The following is a 21317-nucleotide window of genomic DNA, read 5'->3' as shown; positions in this document are numbered from 1 at the left end:
TCCTTTTCCAAATGGGCGGTAATTTACTGTGCTATTTACGATAGCACAGCTTCGGCCTTTGTTACTCAGTCTTCCCGCTCTTTCACTCAAACCCAGCCCCTTTTCTTTTGTGTAACAAGCTGTCATATCTGTTCCGTCCGCTAGGGACGTTTTCCTTTATGACGTAATTTGTAATCAAGTTATGATTTAATTATGTGTGATTAGTTAGGTATTTAGTAAATACATAATTAAACCCAATTTTGTATTGCTGATTCAACTTGTTAGCCAGGGTTCGTGCAGATAACTAAGAATTTACAACTTTCAGATGAGACTGCATTAAGGTGACGATTAATATTGACTGCTATTGGCTATTGATGTAAAATATTACTTGGTCTTTAAGAGTTTATTCGGAAGATAACAGCTCTATAAATATTAATTTGTGGTGCCCGACTCTAGTTAATTACATTTACATGATTAGCTCAATCAGGTAATATTAATTACGGAGAAATTATTTTATAGAATAGCATGTCATATCACTTAATCCGGCATAGCCAAAGACACGACACATTGTATGTTACTTTTTACAAACACATACGTCGCAAAGGTCTTAAAAGTCTGATTTATAGAATAGAAAAATACACATAGAGCCATGTCACCTGTGGAGCGGCTGCCTCCTAAACATAAGCAGTAACACAAGCATGGTAAACTTCCTAGGTTGGAGTATTCAACCAGGGGTCTGCAAAAATATATATACAGTACCAGTCAAAGGTTTAGACACACCTACTCAAGGGTTTTTCTTTCTTTTCACAATTTTCTAAACTTGTGACTGGTACATGGAAATAATATTATTAAATATAGTTATATCAGACCTGCACGTGGTGTCCAGGTCCTTCAGAAGGATGTTCAGAGCCAGCCCCTCCTGTCCCGGCTGCAGGAAAGCCCTGAGACGCACCACCTCAGCACCGATACAGTCCAACGCACTCTGGATGAACTACACACAGACAAACACACACAGAGGGCGACAAACACACACAGAGGGCGAGGGCGACACACACAGAGGGCGACACACACAGAGAGGCAGTCAGTTGTGTAGGAAGGCCCTCAGCCCCCATACAATCCAACACACTCTGAATGACCTAGAGGTCAGACATCAAAAGGTCAAATTGAGTTTAGTTAGACAATGTTTGTTACTGAACCTAGAAAAGACTAGGGGCCTGTTAGAAATGTTGATTACCCCAAGGAAGGGAGGAAAGACCTTAACATGGCCTAGAGAGGTTTACTTTCTTCAGTACACGACAGTTTTACCTTGATGTGATCAGCCAGCTGCACAGTGCAGTCTTCAGTCTGCTCAGCTAGGTGGATGCTGTACAGTTGCTGTAACATAAAACAGATTGGTACATCAATCAAAGCCTCACACAATCTGGAGTTTTATTTATTCTTAAAATTGATGAGGCTTGATAATGTGTTTCATCAGTGTTGAGTTGACAGAGTGTGGTCGAGTGTTTCCGTCTCTCCGTCAGGTGTGCATATGCATATGAAGAGAGTGTGTGTGAATCCGTGCGTGGTACTAACCTGGTAGTACTTGATGGCCTTGGTGAGAGGCTCCACGTGTACAGTCTCATCCAGCTGGTCTTTGTGCAGCAGGTCAATGAAGAAGTCGAGGGAACGCTCATGGACACTCATCTCTGAGTAGAGAGTCCCCATCTGCGTATACACCTGCACACTGCAGCAGTTCAGAGCTCTAGGGGGAGAGATTATTTGATGGATGAAGTAAATGACACTACCCTGACAACAGCCACAGACGAGAGAAAGCAGACTGTCCAATGAGCTGGTAGTATCTTTTGAGAGTAACATAGGGTATGTCAGATTCACAGTACACTTACTCTTCCTAATTAAGACAGAAAGTTATTCAGAATCTAAAAGATAACCATGAAGGAGTTTTCCTTACTATTTAGTAGTGGCAGAGAGAGACAGACACACTTGGCCTTACTGTTGGTATTTGTGCAGCGTGGCCTGCAGCAGGGTGAGAGAGTAGACCAGTCCTGAGGCGAAGCTGAGCTGCTCTCCAGGTGGTCCTCTCATCTTCACCCCAGTCCTCTCCACGGGGTTACCGTTCAGATCAAACTTCTCCTGGGCCTGCTTACTGATCAACTCAGCCTAGAGGGAGGGGGGAACATACATTTGGCATCTTGAAAACAGACAAACAAGCAGACACACTCCTAGTCAAATGTTGTACCTGTTACTGTTCCACTCTCTCAATGTACCTTGCAGATGAGTCTTGGTATGAGCAGCAGCACCAGGATACAGTCGTGGTCTCCTCCGTGACGCAGGAAGGAATCGGGCATGAAGGATGTGAGGAGAGACACCTGTCTGTTGGCCTGGCCAACCTCCATCTTCCTCAGCTCCATCTCTATGGCCTGGAGACACACACACACACACACACACACACACACACACACACACACACACACACACACACACACACATATATATTATTTATCTGCAATAACAGCACACACACCTGTACATTTAACACTAAAATGCAATGCATGTTTCTCTGGGAACAAAAAGCACATCGGCAGACTGGTATGATGCTCCCAAAGTGTTGAATGGGACAGTTGGACCCCAAGCTGGGTCTTCACCAGAACCTGCTGCTCTGTGTTCCTTACCTTGGCGTAGGCCTTGGTCTCAGCGAACTTGATCTTGAAGTCAAACAGCTCAGCTGGTGGAGGAGGCTGGACCTGCTCTGCATTGGCATTCTGAGCACTGGTCAGTTCCTTGTTGGCATCCTACACACACACACACACACACTTTAGATACAAACAACCAAAAGAAACCACTGTCACCTAACACCTTTGCCATTTTCCTTAAAAGTAAAGTGTTCAGGAAGTTATTAAAACCCCAAAGTGTGACAAACAAGTTCACCTTTCCATTGTTTTAACTACTAAACATGCTTGTTAGTGTTTTTCAGTGTCATTCTTTTGATTGCATGTTCTTTGACACTCCTCTGAAGTTGTGATTTCCAACCATACCTGCAGGCTGGCAGTGAGCGGGTGGTACATACCTGCAGACTGGCAGTGAGCTGGAGGTACATACCTGCAGGCTGGCAGTGAGCTGGTGGTACATACATGCAGACCGGCAGTGAGCTGGTGGTACATACCTGCAGGCTGGTGGTACATACATGCAGACTGGCAGTGAGCTGATGGTACATACATGCAGACTGGCAGTGAGCTGGTGGTACATACATGCAGGCTGGTGGTACATACATGCAGCATGGCAGTGAGCTGGTGGTACATACCTGCAGGCTGGTGGTACATACATGCAGCATGGCAGTGAGCTGGTGGTACATACATGCAGGCTGGCAGTGAGCTGGTGGTACATACCTGCAGGCTGGCAGTACATACCTGCAGACTGGCAGTGAGCTGGCGGTACATACCTGCAGGCTGGCAGTGAGCTGGAGGTACATACCTGCAGCATGGCAGTGAGCTGGTGGTACATACCTGCAGACTGGTGGTACATACCTGCAGGCTGGTGGTACATACCTGCAGGCTGGTGGTACATACCTGCAGGCTGGCAGTGAGCTGGTGGTACATACCTGCTGGCTGGCAGTGAGCTGGTGGTACATACCTGCAGGCCGGCAGTGAGCTGGTGGTACATACCTGCAGGCTGGCAGTGAGCTGGTGGTACATACCTGCAGGCTGGCAGTGAGCTGGCGGTACTTGTTGATGGTCTGCTGGTAGTCTGCTACAGTCTCCTGAGCAGCCTCCACTCTCTTCTGGGCCTCTCTCACCCTGGCCCCGTTCAGGTCCAACTGCTCCCTCAGCTCCATCTCTGTCTCTCGGCTGTTCTCCTGAAGCTCGTCATTCATCTCGTTGATCGCTTCCTGGAGGGGCGAGGTCAGGGTTGACGGGTTAAGGGTCAGAGCAGCTATAGTTGTGTAGTGATGAGTGGACAGGGGTTTAGGTATAAAGTCATGCAGAGACAGGGTTCAAACACAAACAGTGTCTCTCCGTCTCTAAAACAGTCTCCTTACCAATGTCGTAGACCCACATGAAAGGCAAACAGTTGTTACAGAGTTGGTTATTCAAAACATACTAACAGAGTTGACTCAACAAATCACTGACTACTCAAAGCATACAAAGTAACGGAGTTGACAAGGATATCAAAGTTGACATTAAGGTAACAGGGTTGACATTAAGGTAACAGTGTTGACAGGGGTATTGTTGATTGAACTCACCAGGTCAGTGACTGTCTCTCTCAGCTCTCTGACTTTCTCCTCTAGGTCCAGATTCCTCTCAGTTAGAGTCTCTACCATCTCCTCTGCCCCGAGAGCAGCATCCACCTAGGACACACAGTACCAGTCAACATTTTGGACACACCTACTCATTCAAGGGTTTTTCTTGATTTTCCACATTGTAGAATAATAGTGAAGACATCAAAACTATGAAATAACACATATGGAATCATGTAGAAAAAAGAAAAGAAAAAGTTAAATCAAAATATATTTTAGATTCTTCAAAGTAGCCACCCTTTGCTTTGATGACAGCTTTGAACACTCTTGGCATTCTCTCAACCAGCTTCATGAGGAATGCTTTTGCAACAGTCTTGAAGGAGTTCCCACATATGCTAAGCACTTGTTGGCTGCCTTTCCTGGCCTCTGCGGTCCAAACCATCTCATTTGGGTTGAGGTCAGGTGATTGTGGAGGATAGTCATCTAATGCAACACTCCATCACTCTCCTTCTTGGTCAGCTAAACAGTTGCTCTAAGCAAAAATGTGTTTGAGGCTACCTTTCTTGCTAATAGCAAGTCCCTCTGGATATGAGCGTCCACTAAATGACTCAAATGTAAATAATAATGTGAGCAGGTCAAAATAATGAAAATCTACAATCTACCAAAACTATTAATTTAAAAATGTTGATTACTTCTCCTTGCCATTATCATTCACCTAATGAGACATGAAATGTATTTTTTTTGCTAAAGTATGATGGTCCCTGTGTCGCCAGTTTGCCAGGGAGGGGGTTCCTGGGCCAAAAAAAGTTGAAGACCCCTGCTCTATATGAGCAACTGGCTAACCTGTTCACTGAGCTCATCCATGGTGGACTGACTGACTGGCTAACCTGTTCACTGAGCTCATCCATGGTGGACTGACTGACTGGCTAACCTGTTCACTGAGCTCATCCATGGTGGACTGACTGACTGGCTAACCTGTTCACTGAGCTCATCCATGGTGGACTGACTGACTGGCTAACCTGTTCACTGAGCTCATCCATGGTGGGCTGACTGACTGGCTAACCTGTTCACTGAGCTCATCCATGGTGGGCTGACTGACTGGCTAACCTGTTCACTGAGCTCATCCATGGTGGACTGACTGACTGGCTAACCTGTTCACTGAGCTCATCCATGGTGGGCTGACTGACTGGCTAACCTGTTCACTGAGCTCATCCATGGTGGGCTGACTGACTGGCTAACCTGTTCACTGAGCTCATCCATGGTGGGCTGACTGACTGGCTAACCTGTTCACTGAGCTCATCCATGGTGGACTGACTGACTGGCTAACCTGTTCACTGAGCTCATCCATGGTGGGCTGACTGACTGGCTAACCTGTTCACTGAGCTCATCCATGGTGGGCTGACTGACTGGCTAACCTGTTCACTGAGCTCATCCATGGTGGGCTGACTGACTGGCTAACCTGTTCACTGAGCTCATCCATGGTGGGCCGACTGGCTAACCTGGCTAACTGACTTGTAGACTGACCTGTACTTTGAGCTCAATGATGGTGGCCTGTCGGAGTGGCTGGCTGGCATGTTCTTTGAGCTTGTTGATGGTAACCTAGTTAACTGGCTGACTCACTGACCCGACCGACCTGCTATTTTAGCTCGTTGATAATGTCCTGGCTGGCTATCTGGTTAACTGACTGGCTCACAGACAGCTTGACTGACCTGTTATTTTAGCTCGTTGATAATGTCCTGGCTGGCTATCTGGTTAACTGACTGGCTCACGGACAGCCTGACTGACCTGTTATTTTAGCTTGTTGATAATGTCCTGGCTGGCTATCTGGTTAACTGACTGGCTCACAGACAGCCTGACTGACCTGCTATTTGAGCTCATTGATAATGTCCTGGCTGGCTATCTGGCTGGCTATCTGGTTAACTGACTGGCTCACGGACAGCCTGACTGACCTGCTATTTGAGCTCATTGATGGTGGCCTGACTGGCTGTCTAACCTTCTTGTTGACTTACCTATTCTTTGAGCTTGTTGACGGTAATCTAGCTCCCCCCCAGCTGACTGACTGGCTGACAGACTGGTTGACTGACTGACCTGCTCCTTCAACTCATCGATGATGGCCTGGCTGACTGACCACCTTCAACTCATCAATGATGGCCTGGCTGACTGACCTGCTCCTTCAACTCATCGATGGTGGCCTCAGCCTGCTTCATCTCCTCCTGTAGTTTCTCCTTCTGGGTCCTCAGAGTCTCCAGCTCTCCATTCTTCTTCTCCATCTGCTTCTGCAGCTTCACGTGCTCCTGCTTCTCAGACGACGACAGGTCACGCATCCTGAGGGAGGGGAACAAATAGTTCTGTTAGAGATCAAACTAAAGGGAAATGTTTAAGGCTGGTTTCCCAGACCCAGATTAAGTGCAGTCCTGCACTAGAAACCACTTCTAATGGAGATTCTCCACTGAGCAGGCTATTTAGTCCAGCACTAGGCTTAATTTGTGTCCAGGAAACTCGCCCAAAAAGTGACAGACAAATCATTTTGAGCAAATCCTGAAGGGAAGAGACACCCCAGTGTACCCAGAAGGGGCACTAGATCTCAATGAAACATCAGGTAACGGATGAGACAGTTTGGTCAAAACTGAAATCTCTCAAGAAATAAAACCCGTAACACTTTTTTATTTTTATTTTATTTTTAAGTACACACACCTGACCAGAGCATCTTTTAGCCTGCAGTTCTGCTCCTCCAGCTGCTTTACGTGGTAACTAGAGGCAGCTCCGTCAGAACCTGGAGAAGCAAAAGAGTTAGGTTAGGTTTCGTTTCAACTTTACCAAGCAATACTGAAGTCCTTGTCAAATATATGATAGCTATTTTTTCTTAAATACAAAGACAGTGGGATCCTAAATGATTGACACCCTTGATAAAAATGAACAATTATGACTGTATAAAATACATCATTTAAATACTGACCTATAGTGTATGCAAAATGATTTTGTTTAACAATATATATTTTTCTCAATTAAAAAAGGTAGGGGCCAAAATGATTGACATCCCTAAAGATTATAAATTATGTAGTCAAACGTTGAGTATGATTACATCAAGCTTGTGACTCTACAAACTTGTTGGATGCATTTACATGTCGTTATGGTTGCATTTCAATTTATTTTGAGTTCAATAGAAATAAATGGTCAATATTGTGTCATTGGAGTCAGTTTTATCATAAGAATGTTTCTGAACACTGCTACATTAATCTGGATGCTACCATCACAGATAATCCTGAATGAATCGTGAATGATGAGTGAGAAAGTTAGAGTCAAAGATCATACCCCCAAGACATGCTAACCTCTCACCATTACAATAACAGGGGAGGTTAGCATGTTTTGGGGGTATGATCTTTGACCCTCTGTATGGGATGAGATACCATAAATAGAGCAGCCTTTTATAGCAACTCACTACTAGTGATCTCTAACCTTTCTCCTCAACCTCGTGTTTAATTATCTCCAGGTCCATGGTGAGTTCCTCCACCTTCTCCTTCAGCGACTCCACCTCCACCTGCAGGCTTTCGGACCGCTCCTCGGCCATCTCCTTGTCCAGGGTGGCCATCTCGATGGCGTCCGCCGTGTCTGACATCTCCTCCATATAGCGGTCCTTGGCCTCCAATGCCTCCCGGGCATCCTGGGAGAGGAACATGAGTGTAAATCTCACATTTGTGAATGAACAGAGTCAGACGAAATACGCAAAAAATCCAGAATGACAAGAGTGGACATCATTAGCAATGTCAATCTAACCAAAGCTAAAACTAGGTACCTGACAACAGACTTCCATACCTGGTACAACATTACATAAGGGATGACCTTTTAATTATCCTAGGTTAATGACTACCGGTTTGTTACTTGAAGTCTTGCCAAGTACTCTGATTTAATAAGAGAAGTGGACAGAAACCCGAAAAGAAGCGTGAAGGTTCTGTACTCATTTCAAAAAGGTGTCTACCATAGAGGTTAATCATTCACGTTTCTGGTGTGTACTGTACCTTCTTGGCCTCTTTGAGTTGTTTCTGCAGGTCCGTCTGCTGCTCCTGCATCTTGGTCTTCCACTCCTGGAGCTGCTCCAGCTGAATCTTGTGTTTCTCCAGCTCCTTCAGCTTGACCTGAATAATCATTGTAAATATGAATAAATAATAATACAAGTTATTACATATTTATCCAAATAAAATCTACTTTAGATGTCTTTATATTTGTATATTCATGCTGTACATAATATAATAACAAGATAAATAGATTATTAAAAAGACAAAGACCTTGTCCTCCGCCCGCTTCATCTTCAGGGTCTCCAGCTTCTCCTCTAGGTCCTTCACCTGGCCACGCAGAGACTCTTCCTCCTGGGAACACGGAGAGGTTAAGGTGTGAAGGTGAACACGTCAGGGAAGACAGAGAGAGAACGGGGGGGGGTGAATAGGAAGGGATGGAGGGGGGGCATTGAGAGAGGGGATAGTGGACATCTCAAAGCAACCAGAGACGTTAGAACCCACATTCCAAAAAAAACACCTCAAAAGCTCCAAGACATGCTCCCACCACCAGGAACTGTGTCTGGAGTAAACTCCTTTACTCAGTAATATCAAACCAAAGAAACTCTGCCCTCTGTTGGCATGCAGGTGAAGGGCAGTGGTAGTGAGGCTGGGGAGTAGCACCCTATGATCCCAGGATAATTCCCAAATGGATATGTCCCAAATGGCACCGTATTCCCTATTAAGCAGTACACTATATAGGGAATAGGGTGCCATTTGGGGCAACCCCGGTTTGTTTGTCAAACAACATGCCCAGACCAGATAAGCATGCGTTCAGATACTGTTACCCTACCTGCATTGATGCAGGAGGCTCAGCCTGTTTACAACGACAACATGGACGGAACACAACAGTGAACAGACAACGAATGAGGAAACACAATGGATGGAGGTGATATCATGGTGAAGCTGGGCGATGCGGACAAAAAGATACAATCACCATAAACTGACTGAATCAATACAACAAATAGAATGATACGTTTACAATAATGTGCACCAGCTTTTGTTGTCACCCTTCAAACTACTACTGCTGCTAGTTTGAATGTTGTAGCCATCAACGGCCGACGGTCCCTAAAGATGGAGGATTTCAGATATGACATCTTGTTTTTAGCACTACCCACAGAGTTCTTAAACTACGGTGAGCGACATGGTTCAATGTGCCAGTAAACATTGTTTCATTGTCTGCGTCTTAAAGCTTTGGGATCATGTACACGGTGCCAATGACCGTACAAATAGTAACGGAGCGTGATGAACAACACTGCAAACTTAGCAAAACAAGGAATGTGTGGTAAGTACATGGGGGTCGCCATCTTCATGCACAGTCGCCATTATCCCAATAATCACCCCATATTAGCAAACTTAATTTCAAACTTCACTTTTCTGTAGAATAGGCTAATTATCGTAATGAATGTCATCAAAATGTCCTCATTAAGTGGTATGTGTCGATAATTTTGGGGGTTTATCGTCTCAGCTCTATATAAATTACATATCAGGCTGCAGGCTTTTGTTCCAGCCCAGTAGTAAACATATCCAACAACGTATCAATGTTATGATAAATGGGGTGTTTTCTTTTTGTGCTAGACCAAAAAGCTCCCCAGAACCTAAGGTGATGATCTGATTGGCCACAGGGGGTTGTGGACTGACCTTGCTAGGGGTGGCGGGGGGTGGAGCTCCGGACGTGGCGGGGATGCCGCTGGGCAGGGGGACGACAGGAGCCCCAAGCGCACCCTTGGAAGACAGGCTGCCCTCGCTGACATCCTCCCTGGACCGAGAGCTGGACAAGCCGATGGCTCGGGGAGCCTGGAGGGGGTAGGGGTAGAGAGAGGTGTGGGAGGTGGTAGGTAGAGAGAGGTGGTAGGTAGAGAGAGGTGTGGGAGGGGGTAGGGGTAGAGAGAGGTGTGGGAGGGGGTAGGGGTAGAGAGAGTTGTGGGAGGGGGGTAGAGAGTTGTGGGAGGGGGTAGAGAGAGTTGTGGGAGGGGGGTAGAGAGAGTTGTGGGAGGGGGGTAGAGAGAGTTGTGGGAGGGGGGTAGAGAGAGTTGTGGGAGGGGGTAGAGAGAGTTGTGGGAGGGGGTAGAGAGAGTTGTGGGAGGGGGTAGAGAGAGTTGTGGGAGGGGGTAGAGAGAGTTGTGGGAGGGGGAAGAGAGAGTTGTGGGAGGGGGAAGAGAGGTGTGGGAGGGGGTAGGTGTAGAGAGAGGTGTGGGAGGGGGTAAGTAGAGAGAGGTGTGGGAGGGTGGTAGGTAGAGAGAGGTGTGGGAGGTGGTAGGTAGAGAGAGGTGTGGGAGGTGGTAGGTAGAGAGAGGTGTGGGAGGTGGTAGGTAGAGAGAGGTGTGGGAGGTGGTAGGTAGAGAGAGGTGTGGGAGGTGGTAGGTAGAGAGAGGTGTGGGAGGTGGTAGGTAGAGAGGTGTGGGAGGTGGTAGGTAGAGAGGTGTGGGAGGTGGTAGGTAGAGAGAGGTGTGGGAGGTGGTAGGTAGAGGTGTGTGGAGGAGGTAGGGGTAGAGAGAGTTGTGGGAGGGGGGTAGGGGTAGAGAGAGTTGTGGGAGGGGGGTAGAGAGAGTTGTGGGAGGGGGGGTAGAGAGAGTTGTGGGAGGGGGGTAGAGAGAGTTGTGGGAGGGGGTAGAGAGAGTTGTGGGAGGGGGTAGAGAGAGTTGTGGGAGGGGGTAGAGAGAGTTGTGGGAGGGGGAAGAGAGAGTTGTGGGAGGGGGAAGAGAGAGGTGTGGGAGGGGGTAGGTGTAGAGAGAGGTGTGGGAGGGGGTAAGTAGAGAGAGGTGTGGGAGGTGGAAGGTAGAGAGAGGTGTGGGAGGTGGTAGGTAGAGAGAGGTGTGGGAGGTGGTAGGTAGAGAGAGGTGTGGGAGGTGGTAGGTAGAGAGAGGTGTGGGAGGGGGTAGGTAGAGAGAGGTGTGGGAGGGGGTAGGTAGAGAGAGGTGTGGGAGGTGGTAGGTAGAGAGGTGTGGGAGGTGGTAGGTAGAGAGGTGTGGGAGGTGGTAGGTAGAGAGAGGTGTGGGAGGTGGTAGGTAGAGGTGTGTGGGAGGAGGTAGGGGTAGAGAGAGTTGTGGGAGGGGGGTAGGGGTAGAGAGAGGTGTGGGAGGGGGTAGGGGTAGAGAGAGGTGTGGGAGGGGGTAGGGGTAGAGAGAGGTGTGGGAGGGGGTAGGGAGAGGTGTGGGAGGGGGTAGGGGTAGAGAGAGGTGTGGGAGGGGGTAGGGGTAGAGAGAGGTGTGGGAGAGAGAGGTGTGGGAGAGAGAGGTGTGGGAGAGAGAGGTGTGGGAGGGGGTAGGTGTAGAGAGAGGTGTGGGAGGGGGTAAGTAGAGAGTGGTGTGGGAGGTGGTAGGTAGAGAGAGGTGTGGGAGGTGGTAGGTAGAGAGAGGTGTGGGAGGTGGTAGGTAGAGAGAGGTGTGGGAGGTGGTAGGTAGAGAGAGGTGTGGGAGGTGGTAGGTAGAGAGAGGTGTGGGAGGTGGTAGGTAGAGAGGTGTGGGAGGTGGTAGGTAGAGGGGTGTGGGAGGTGGTAGGTAGAGGGGTGTGGGAGGTGGTAGGTAGAGGGGTGTGAGAGGGGGTAGGTAGAGGTGTGGGAGGGGGTAGAGAGAGGTGGGGGGAGAGAGGGGGTAGAGGGTGGAGGTAGAGAGAGGTGGGGGAGGGGGGAGGTAGAGGGAGGTAGAGAGAGGTAAAGAAAAGATAGAAAGAGAAAGGGGAGCGAGAGAGGAGAACAGGAAGAGGGAGAAATACAAGTAAAATACATGTAAAAGAGAACTACATCTGTGAGACCGTACCATTACCTGTTAATCCCAGTGACCATAAAAACAGACTGCTCCCAGAACTCACAGAAACATTCCACCCAGAGCCCAGGTGAACTCCAGTAAACCCGTATCTAAGTGAAACCTGCCGTGGTGAGCAAATACCACACCCAGTGCCATATAAGTCACCCTTTACTGTGCTGATCTGGCCTCCACCAAAAAGTACCAACAGTTCTCAAGGAACTGGCCAGGTGAACTGAACTGTGTGTAAAAGGGTGAACTCTGGTTTTAGAGGCACTACTACAGTAGTAAGTTACTGTTTCACATTTTGTGGGAACTTTGGTTTAAAATACTAAAACTAACTACGCTGTCGTTTTTCCAGTTATTGCAGTGAATTTGACCTTTGTTCACCCCTCCAGGAATGACCAGAGTTCACCCCTCCAGGACCACAGTTGATCTCTCCCAGGGGAGTCAGGTGCTTTGAGGCCTGGAACGTACCATGAGGAGGGAGGGGAGGGAGCTGGAGGAGGAGAGACGACCTGGAGTGTTCCACTGTTGTATGAGAGTAGACTGTTAGGGGTTGAAGAGCTGTCTACTGCTGTTCTCTCTTCCTGAGGGAATCTTCTAGAACAACTTTATACACTCTACTACTCTCACATTCTATAGTTAGGCCTAAAAAGATACACACACCATGTACTGACGTGAGACATACTTTCAAGTCAAATACTGACTGTTGATTATCTCAGTCTATGATGTTAAACTGTAGCAGGAGATCTCCCACTCTAAAACATCATTCCTTCGCAGACTGTGGTGAGCTACTTTCCTACTCTGTCACATTCCATTGCTCTAATCTACCTCAGAGCGTGCAGCTGTGACATCACAAGGTCGACACGATCTACAGTAGGAATGGACAGGTGGGCTCGTCTTTAACAGAACCCTTTTACCACAGCGTCTGCTGTTCATAACAAGGTCGACACGATCTACAGTAGGAATGGACAGGTGGGCTCGTCTTTAACAGAACCCTTTTACCACAGCGTCTGCTGTTCATAACAAGGTCTACACGATCTACAGTAGGAATGGACAGGTGGGCTCGTCTTTACAGTAGGAATGGACTGGTGGGCTCGTCTTTAACAGAACCCTTTTACCAGTGTCTGCTGTTCATAACAAGCTCACCTTGGTGCTACGACGGGTGACGGACTGGAGGAGGAGGAGGAGGAGGAAGAGGAGGAGGGTATAGTAGCGGCGGAGGAGAGGATAGAGAACACACACACACAGGCCCAGCAGAGACGGCGAAGGGCAGTAGTTAGCAGGGCAGAGAGGCAGAAACACACAGGGTTAATATTAGTCAAAACACACTGATATATCGCTCTCCAGCAGGCTGGACTGCTGTGTGTTATTGCATTCCCCTTAGTCACTTCAAGGAAAACTCCACCCAAAAACTCTCAGTATTTGCTTCATTGTTGACATACAGAAACACAGCCGGTTTGACGCACTTTGCATCATATGATGCAACATACCGACTGTATTTCTGTATTTGAAAGCTGCATATCTTGAAAACTTCATTGCTGACCTGCAAAACATTTTAGAACTATATCAACTATTGAGTAATCAAACAAATACCAAAAGAGAGTTTTTGGGTGGAATTTTTCTTTAAGTCTTTATGCAAGTATGAAGTTTGAGCTGATAACCGCTAAAAACCGCTAAAAACTGAGGAGACGTACTGTAGTTAATATATAAGTGGGTGAAGTCGATGTTAAAAAGTATATAACATGACTTAAAATAAGTTACAAAATAAAATAATCCCAAGTGAAGTTGAGGCAAAAACAAGGCGCATCACAATGCAAGAATACAAAAAAAAATGTATTTTTTTTTTTAGAGATATATATATATATCAACAAAAAAAAATACACATATATATATATATATATATATACACACACACAAAAATAATAAATATAAATACATGTATATAAAAAATGAACCTAACATCCAGAACATGGAACATCATGCTCCTATATGTGTCAAACAGCCAGAACATGGAACATCATGCTCCTAAATGAACCTAACAGCCAGAACATGGAACATCATGCTCCTATATGTGTCAAACAGCCAGAACATGGAACATCATGCTCCTAAATGAACCTAACAGCCAGAACATGGAACATCATGCTCCTAAATGAACCTAACAGCCAGAACATGGAACATCATGCTCCTAAATGAACCTAACAGCCAGAACATGGAACCAAAGTGAAAATGTACGGTGACATGAAACACCCATGTGATCCATTAGCAGAATACAGAACAGAAGACGAACGACAGAAAAGCTATGACAGGCCAAAAATATTACCCTGAACAGCCTAATTCAAAAGAAAAGCTATAACAGGCCAAAAATATTACCCTGAACAGCCTTTTTCAAAAGAAAACGTGACAAGCAAGCAACCACCGTGACAAAGTAGGTGAGCATAGTTTATAATATCTATACCTTCTTGGAAACAGGCGTCTGTAATGGTATTTGGGGGGGAGAGGATAGAGGGATAGAGAGAAGTAGAAAAGAGGGAAGAGGTCAGGTAGGTCACATGGAGGGAGAGAAAAGGAGAGGGATGGAAATCGCTCCCAAACAAAAGGTCTGTATGTTTCCTGTACCTGTTTGACTGATTTTGGAATCTCAGGGATGTCTGAAGATAAAAACAGATCATATGTTATTATTATAAACACACACAACCATTTATAAACTACTTCTAAACCCTTTACAAATACTTGAAGTGGACCGTAATATAACATGTTACAGTAGCTAGGTTTCCATCCAATCGGCAACAGATTCTCATGCGAATATTCTATATCTGCTTAACAACAACACGCGCATTTCCCCACCAAAGATGAGTTGCCATCACATGGACTTGTGGGGATTAAAAGGCTGTGCGTGATCCTGTAGTGCACATAACATTTACTAGTGGTGTGGGGGCTGTGCTTTGGCAAAGTGGGTGGGGTTATATCCTTCCTGTTTGGCCCTGTCCGGGGGTGTCCTCGGATGGGGCCACAGTGTCTCCTGACCCCTCCTGTCTCAGCCTCCAGTATTTATGCTGCAGTAGTTTATGTGTCGGGGGGCTGGGGTCAGTTTGTTATATCTGGAGTACTTCTCCTGTCCTATTCGGTGTCCTGTGTGAATCTAAGTGTGCGTTCTCTAATTCTCTCCTTCTCTCTTTCTTTCTCTCTCTCGGAGGACCTGAGCCCTAGGACCATGCCCCAGGACTACCTGACATGATGACTCCTTGCTGTCCCCAGTCTACCTGGCCATGCTGCTGCTCCAGTTTCAACTTCCACCTGACTGTGCTGCTGCTCTAGTTTCAACTGTTCTGCCTTATTATTATTCGACCATGCTGGTCATTTATGAACATTGAACATCTTGGCCATGTTCTGTTATAATCTCCACCCGGCACAGCCAGAAGAGGACTGGCCACCCCACATAGCCTGGTTCCTCTCTAGGTTTCTTCCTAGGTATTGGCCTTTCTAGGGAGTTTTTCCTAGCCACCGTGCTTCTACACCTGCATTGCTTGCTGTTTGGGGTTTTAGGCTGGGTTTCTGTACAGCACTTTGAGATATCAGCTGATGTACGAAGGGCTATATAAATAAATTTGATTTGATTTGATTTGATTCTGCGCTTTCATTCCCATGTAGTGAATAGAAAAGTTCAATGGTTTTCCATGGCATTTAACTCTACTGATGGATTTCTCATTAAAATAAAAATAAATTAATGGCATTATATAGTTATTATAATTATTATATATAGTTATAAATTCATCCCTCATTTCATCTGTAGTCTAATGAACTGCATGGTTTCCCAGCGAGTCGTAGTGGGAAGACCACACAACATGTCATCGCGTGACTCCAAGTTTACTTCCATATGATGGGTATTATATCAATATTTGTGCATAAAGAGTTTCTGCAACACAAAAAGATCCCACCATGTCTAGAGTATTTAGTTGTTGACATGTGGAAAGTTCACTGACACATTTTATGTTTCTATCAGGCCTGTCATGACATTTTTTATCCAACATGTACTTTACTCGCTTAAAAACGTTGGATGGAAACCTGGTTAGTGTTGTCTTTATGATTGTAGCCTAAAGATCAGTGCCATGCTATCCAGGGTGGGGAGAACTCAGGAAGTAAAGTAGCATTGAGGACAATTAGAATTGGAATTTCAGTTTACTTACTGAATTGACTTAAATTAAATTAACCCCAATCCTGATGCTATCTGAGGCCATGTAAATGAAGGCTACAGCTTTGTTATTCTGCTCACCTTTCTGCTTGGACAGGAACTTGGCAGTGGAAGATTCTGGGATGTCTGGAGAGGTGGCACCATCTTCCACTAGCTGGATCTGATAAGGAGAGAGAGGGAGACCGGTTCAATACACCAGTCTATTACTCTTCCACAATGTGTGTGTCACAGTTAGAGAGAGAGTGTGTGTGTGTGTCACAGTTAGAGAGTGAGTGTGTGTGTGTGTCACAGTTAGAGAGTGAGTGTGTGTGTGTCTCACAGTTAGAGAGAGAGTGTGTCTGTGTGTGTCTCAGTTAGAGAGAGAGTGTGTCTGTGTGTGTCTCACAGTTAGAGAGAGAGTGTGTCTGTGTGTGTCTCACAGTTAGAGAGAGAGTGTGTCTGTGTGTGTCTCACAGTTAGAGAGAGAGTGTGTCTGTGTGTGTCTCACAGTTAGAGAGAGAGTGTGTGTGTGTGTCAGTTAGAGAGAGGTTGTCTGTGTGTGTGGTATGGAGGGTTAGCTTAGTTACCTGGGACTGGCGCACAAAGATGCCGCAGTTCTCATCACACTGGAAGTATCTCTTCCCCTGGACCGTGCCATCATTCTTGCCCTTGGGCTCATCCAGGATCACACCCACCCACTTACCCGTGGCAAAGAGCGTGGCGCCCACATACGCCACCGTGCCACGCTGGCCCTTACCGATCACCTCCACCACCGAGCCCACCTTGGCAGGCTTGCCTCCCCCGTCCGCACTCATCTTGCTCAGGAGGGGGCTGCCGGAAATCTAGGGGGTGGACAGAGAGAACATAGTTTAGGACAGAGGACCTTGTGACTGCTGGTGTTAGTTTACAGCCTCACCTCGGTTAGATTTTTTTGTGATCTTTGCACTTCTCTGTGTGCCTGGAAATCTGTAATTTATCCACAAACAAGAAACAATGACAACTGAGTTCTTGGTGTGAAGATAGAAAGATAGATCTAAGATAAAACATTTGAACATTGGATTTTCCACAACAACAAAGTGAAGCACGCAAACATGTTTTTATTGATGACAGCATTCCATGCCATCAACTCGGCCATCAGATTTGCCACCAATGCTCCTTACAGGACACATCACTGCACTCTATACTCCTCTGTAAACCCGTCACAAGACCACTGGTTGATGCTTATTTATAAAACCCTCTTAGGCCTCACTCCCCCCTAACTGAGATACCTACTGCAGCCCTCATCCTCCACATACAACACCCATTCTGCCAGTCACATTCTGTTAAAGGTCCCCAAAGCACACACATCCCTGGGTTGCTCCTCTTTTCAGTTATCTGGAGCTAGTGACTGGAATGAGCTGCAACAAACACTCAAACTGGACAGTTTTATCTCAATCTCTTCATTCAAAGACTCAATCATGGACAATCTTACTGACAGTTGTAGCTGCTTTGCGTGATGCATTCTGTCTCTACCTTCTTGCCCTTGGTGCTGTTGTCTGTGCCCAATGATGTTTGTATTATGTTTTGTGCTGCTACCATGTTGTTGTCATGTTGTGTTGCTACCATGCTGTGTTGTCATGTGTTCTCAACTAGCTTACCTTTATTTAACCAGGTAGGCTAGTTGAGAACAAGTTCTCATTTACAACTGCGACCTGGCCAAGATAAAGCAAAGCAGTTGTGTGTTTTGTCCTATATTTGTATTTTTAATCCCAGCGGGAAGCATTTTGCCTTTTGGTAGGCCGACATTGTAAATAAGAATTTGTTCTTAACTGACTTGTCTAATAAGATTGCCAGGAAGATGCTGAGAGGGAAAATGGCTGATTTAGGCCTATTCCACAACAAGTATTAGAAAAAAAACTTATTGATGATATATCCACAAGGTCTAGTTCCCTCTTCTGAATGTCAACTAGCTGACTCTTAGCTAGCTAGGCCATATAGACAGACACAGAGCCAGCTGACTCATGCTAGCTAGGCCACAGACAGCCTGAGGACAGAGCAGTCACACACCCAGTCATATGGTTCAGCAGACTAACTATTACTGCCGGTAGACACACAGACAGTACCGCTCACCGTCTACCCAAACTGAGGACATTTTTGAGAAATGGTCAAAATGGGCCATGGAGGAACATGGCAAACATCATATGTGGGTCTTCAGGGAGGCAATGCCATGTGAGAGGAGACCAGATTAGCTGTAGCTAGCCTGATAGATATAGTCCGAAAGGCAGACAACTGGGAGGAGTAGCCAGGATCATGGCAGGAATGGTGTTAGTCAGAAACTAGAAACAAGAGAACTAGAAACTGAGCTCTTATGTCATAACACCGGAACATCCAGGAAATGCCATTGACATTGGAATAGTCGACCCTTCCTTCCTAACCGTGACTTCTTCAGCTGAAGCGGTGAACAGATCATGGAGCCGCAACATGTTATTTCATCATCATCATCACCAAAATCATCATCTTCAGCACCGTGCTGCATAGCCTGCATTGTGAGTAAAACTAGTATTTTAACTTAATTTCTTTGCCAGCAGAATCAACAAGGAAACTGCTCTTGATACAGTTCTGTTCTCGAATGTGGCACCACTAAAAATGGTTGACCGAAGTATCAAATCAAAAGTAGCCTATAGACAATCACTAGCCTTAGGTAAAATAACTGACTGTTGCTGTTTGTCTGTATAATCAAATCAACTCATACGTAGGAACTAGTCTAGTCTTAGACAGAATATCAGATAGGACTCACCAAGCTACCCCGGCCCATTGCCAGGACGGCCACGGAATGCCGCCTGTGCATTCCAGCCATATTGACTTGTTGCCTTATTTATCCGCAAAATAGCAACAGTATCAAACAGTGTAAGCTTTTCCCATCTCTCCTCCTAGCTTCTCTCACAATTTTTCTGAGAGGAAGTGTTTGTGACAGAGACAGGAGAGGGGTGAAAAAGAGATGGGTCTCTGGCAGGGGAAGCTATTAGTGATGCTTCGCCTTCAGCATCCAGAAATCATCACAACTCTTAAGTGAGCTTGTGTACTTCTCCCGAATCCCAACAAGTACGCAATAACATTGTTGTCTCCAGCGGTAGCAGCTAGATCATTATGGGAAAACAGAAAATAATCTTGCCATAACAATACCTGACAAGACACTAGTAGGGCCTGATATGGACCTCTGTACTGAAAGAAGAACATCAGTCAGTCAGTGAGAAAGGATGTGTTTCTGATTATGCTCATGTCAGCACTTGACCGTCACCAATAGAAATGATCATCCTCCTTTTCAGGAGTATGTATCTACTTCAGAGGTTGTCAGTGTCATCTTGCCCTGTAAGATCAGGTGAAAGTGTCATCCAGCACAAACATTATGACAGTTGGCAAGCTAAACTAGCTAGCTGGCCAGCCAGGTTCAGTGGTTAACGTTTGCCATCTAACTTAGTTAGCTAACGCTAGTTGGTTACTAAGCTAGCTAACTGTGGTGTGTTTCGTGTCAGTCAAAAAATCTGATTGTAATGTTAGCTAACGTCAGGTAGCTCGAGCAAACAAATTAGCTAGCTAACTACTCTGAAAATTGTATATTCATACAGTTTTCCCATAGAAAGAAGCAGTGACTCTAGCGAGGTAACGTTAACTAAAATAATTTGCTAGCTAACGTTAAATCAACAATATATTTCATTGTAGCTAGTAACGCTAGCTAGCGAACGTCAGATTCATAGCTAACGTTATACTAGATCCGAAGTGTTAGCCTAACAGTCAATAATCTTGAGAAGCTAGATAACGTTAGCAAACTTCTGCCACCTACCTGCAAATTGACAAAGTTAGGTTCGGTATGATGCTCCAAAATAACTTGTTGGTTAAACGGAAGAAAAAAATATACATGTAAGGGTCAGTTAGCAAAATACCATGTCCACCCTATATTATAAGAACGGTCCACCCTATATTATAAGAACGGTCCACCCCACACCAACTTCCGGTGATTTTTTTCTGATTATAAATGGTCTACTTCCGGTTCTTCTGACAAAAGTGAAATTAATTTAACTAGCAATACCCAAAACGTTTATATAGAAACAAAACTGATTCAAATATTTGTACTGTTTTTCCACTCACATGAGCTCCGTATAAAAAACGTTTCCAAAAGGGTTATTTCTCCCATAGGAGAAACATTTTTGGTTCCCGGCAGAACCCTTTTGAGTTCCATGTCCCACCATCTGCAGAAAGGCCTCTACGTGGAACTCAAAAGGGTTCTACCTGGAACCAAAAGGGTTCACCAAATGGTTCTCCCATGGGGACATTATTTGAGATTTTGATTTACAGGTATCAAAAATCGAATACACATTCTTTGGCACATTCTTGTAAACAACAGGTGTAGACTAACAGTGAAATGCTTAGGGCCCTTCCCAACAATGCAGAGAGAAATAATATAAAAATAATAACACAAGGAGTAAATACACAACGAGTAACTATAATTTGGCTATATCCACATGGTAGGTACCGAGTCGACATGCAGAGATAGGAGGTATTTCAGCAACAGGATAGATATTAAACATTAGCAGCAGCATATGTGATGAGTCAAGAGTTAGTGCAAAAAGGGTAAATGCAGATAGTTAAATAGCTACCTGGACTAACTATTAAATAGTTACCCAAATAGCAGTCTTATGGCTTGGGGGTAAAAGCTGTTCAGGGTCCTGTTGGTTCTACACTTGGTGCATCAGTACTGATTACCATGCAGTAGCTGAGAGAACAGTATGACTTGGGTGGTATAGAGGTCCTGGATGGCAGGGAGCTCGGCCCCAATGATGTACTGGGCAGTGCGCACTACCCTCTGTAGCGCCTCGTCAGAAGCCGAGCAGTTGCCAGTTGCCAAGATGCTCTCAATGGTGCAGCTGTAGAACCTTTTGAGGAGCTGATGGCCCATGACAAATCTTTTCAGCCTCCTGATGGGGGAAGAGGCGTTCTCATGCCTTTTTCCCCACTGTGTCCCCACCTTGATAATTCCTTAGTGATGTGGACACCAAGGAACTTAAAGCTCTCGACCCGCTCCACTACAGCCCTGTCAATGTGGATGGGGGTGTGTTCGGGTCTCAATTTCCTATTATCCTATTATCAGATCCTTTGTCTTGCTG

At 45.7% G+C, this 21317-nt stretch overlaps 1 protein-coding gene across 6 annotated transcripts in view; it reads right to left on the bottom strand.

Moving 5' to 3' along the window:
* LOC109906189 (dynactin subunit 1-like) overlaps positions 1-20162 on the bottom strand; it is a 42547-nt gene extending 22385 nt beyond the window's left edge. The window contains exons 1-21 of one of the 6 annotated variants that reach the window (XM_031791839.1): positions 19997-20162; positions 16764-17018; positions 16279-16357; positions 14625-14656; positions 14464-14481; positions 13155-13178; positions 9901-10056; positions 9053-9076; positions 8494-8574; positions 8227-8343; positions 7667-7871; positions 6905-6983; positions 6376-6535; positions 4217-4321; positions 3671-3862; positions 2649-2768; positions 2244-2396; positions 1970-2136; positions 1552-1720; positions 1285-1353; positions 849-970 (exon numbers count right to left, since the gene is read on the bottom strand). In XM_031791839.1, coding sequence (XP_031647699.1) covers positions 849-970; positions 1285-1353; positions 1552-1720; positions 1970-2136; positions 2244-2396; positions 2649-2768; positions 3671-3862; positions 4217-4321; positions 6376-6535; positions 6905-6983; positions 7667-7871; positions 8227-8343; positions 8494-8574; positions 9053-9076; positions 9901-10056; positions 13155-13178; positions 14464-14481; positions 14625-14656; positions 16279-16357; positions 16764-16991 — 2300 coding nt within the window. In that variant the 5' untranslated portion in view covers positions 16992-17018; positions 19997-20162. The remainder of the gene's footprint in view (positions 1-848; positions 971-1284; positions 1354-1551; positions 1721-1969; positions 2137-2243; positions 2397-2648; positions 2769-3670; positions 3863-4216; positions 4322-6375; positions 6536-6904; positions 6984-7666; positions 7872-8226; positions 8344-8493; positions 8575-9052; positions 9077-9900; positions 10057-13154; positions 13179-14463; positions 14482-14624; positions 14657-16278; positions 16358-16763; positions 17019-19996) is intronic. The other 5 variants (XM_031791842.1, XM_031791841.1, XM_031791840.1 and 2 more) reach the window with 5 other exon arrangements.
* Positions 20163-21317: the final 1155 nt, after the last annotated feature.

The sequence above is a fragment of the Oncorhynchus kisutch genome, linkage group LG16, assembly GCF_002021735.2.
Source record: "Oncorhynchus kisutch isolate 150728-3 linkage group LG16, Okis_V2, whole genome shotgun sequence".
Taxonomy (NCBI): Eukaryota; Metazoa; Chordata; class Actinopteri; order Salmoniformes; family Salmonidae; genus Oncorhynchus; species Oncorhynchus kisutch.
This window is presented reverse-complemented; position numbering and strand designations above follow the sequence as displayed.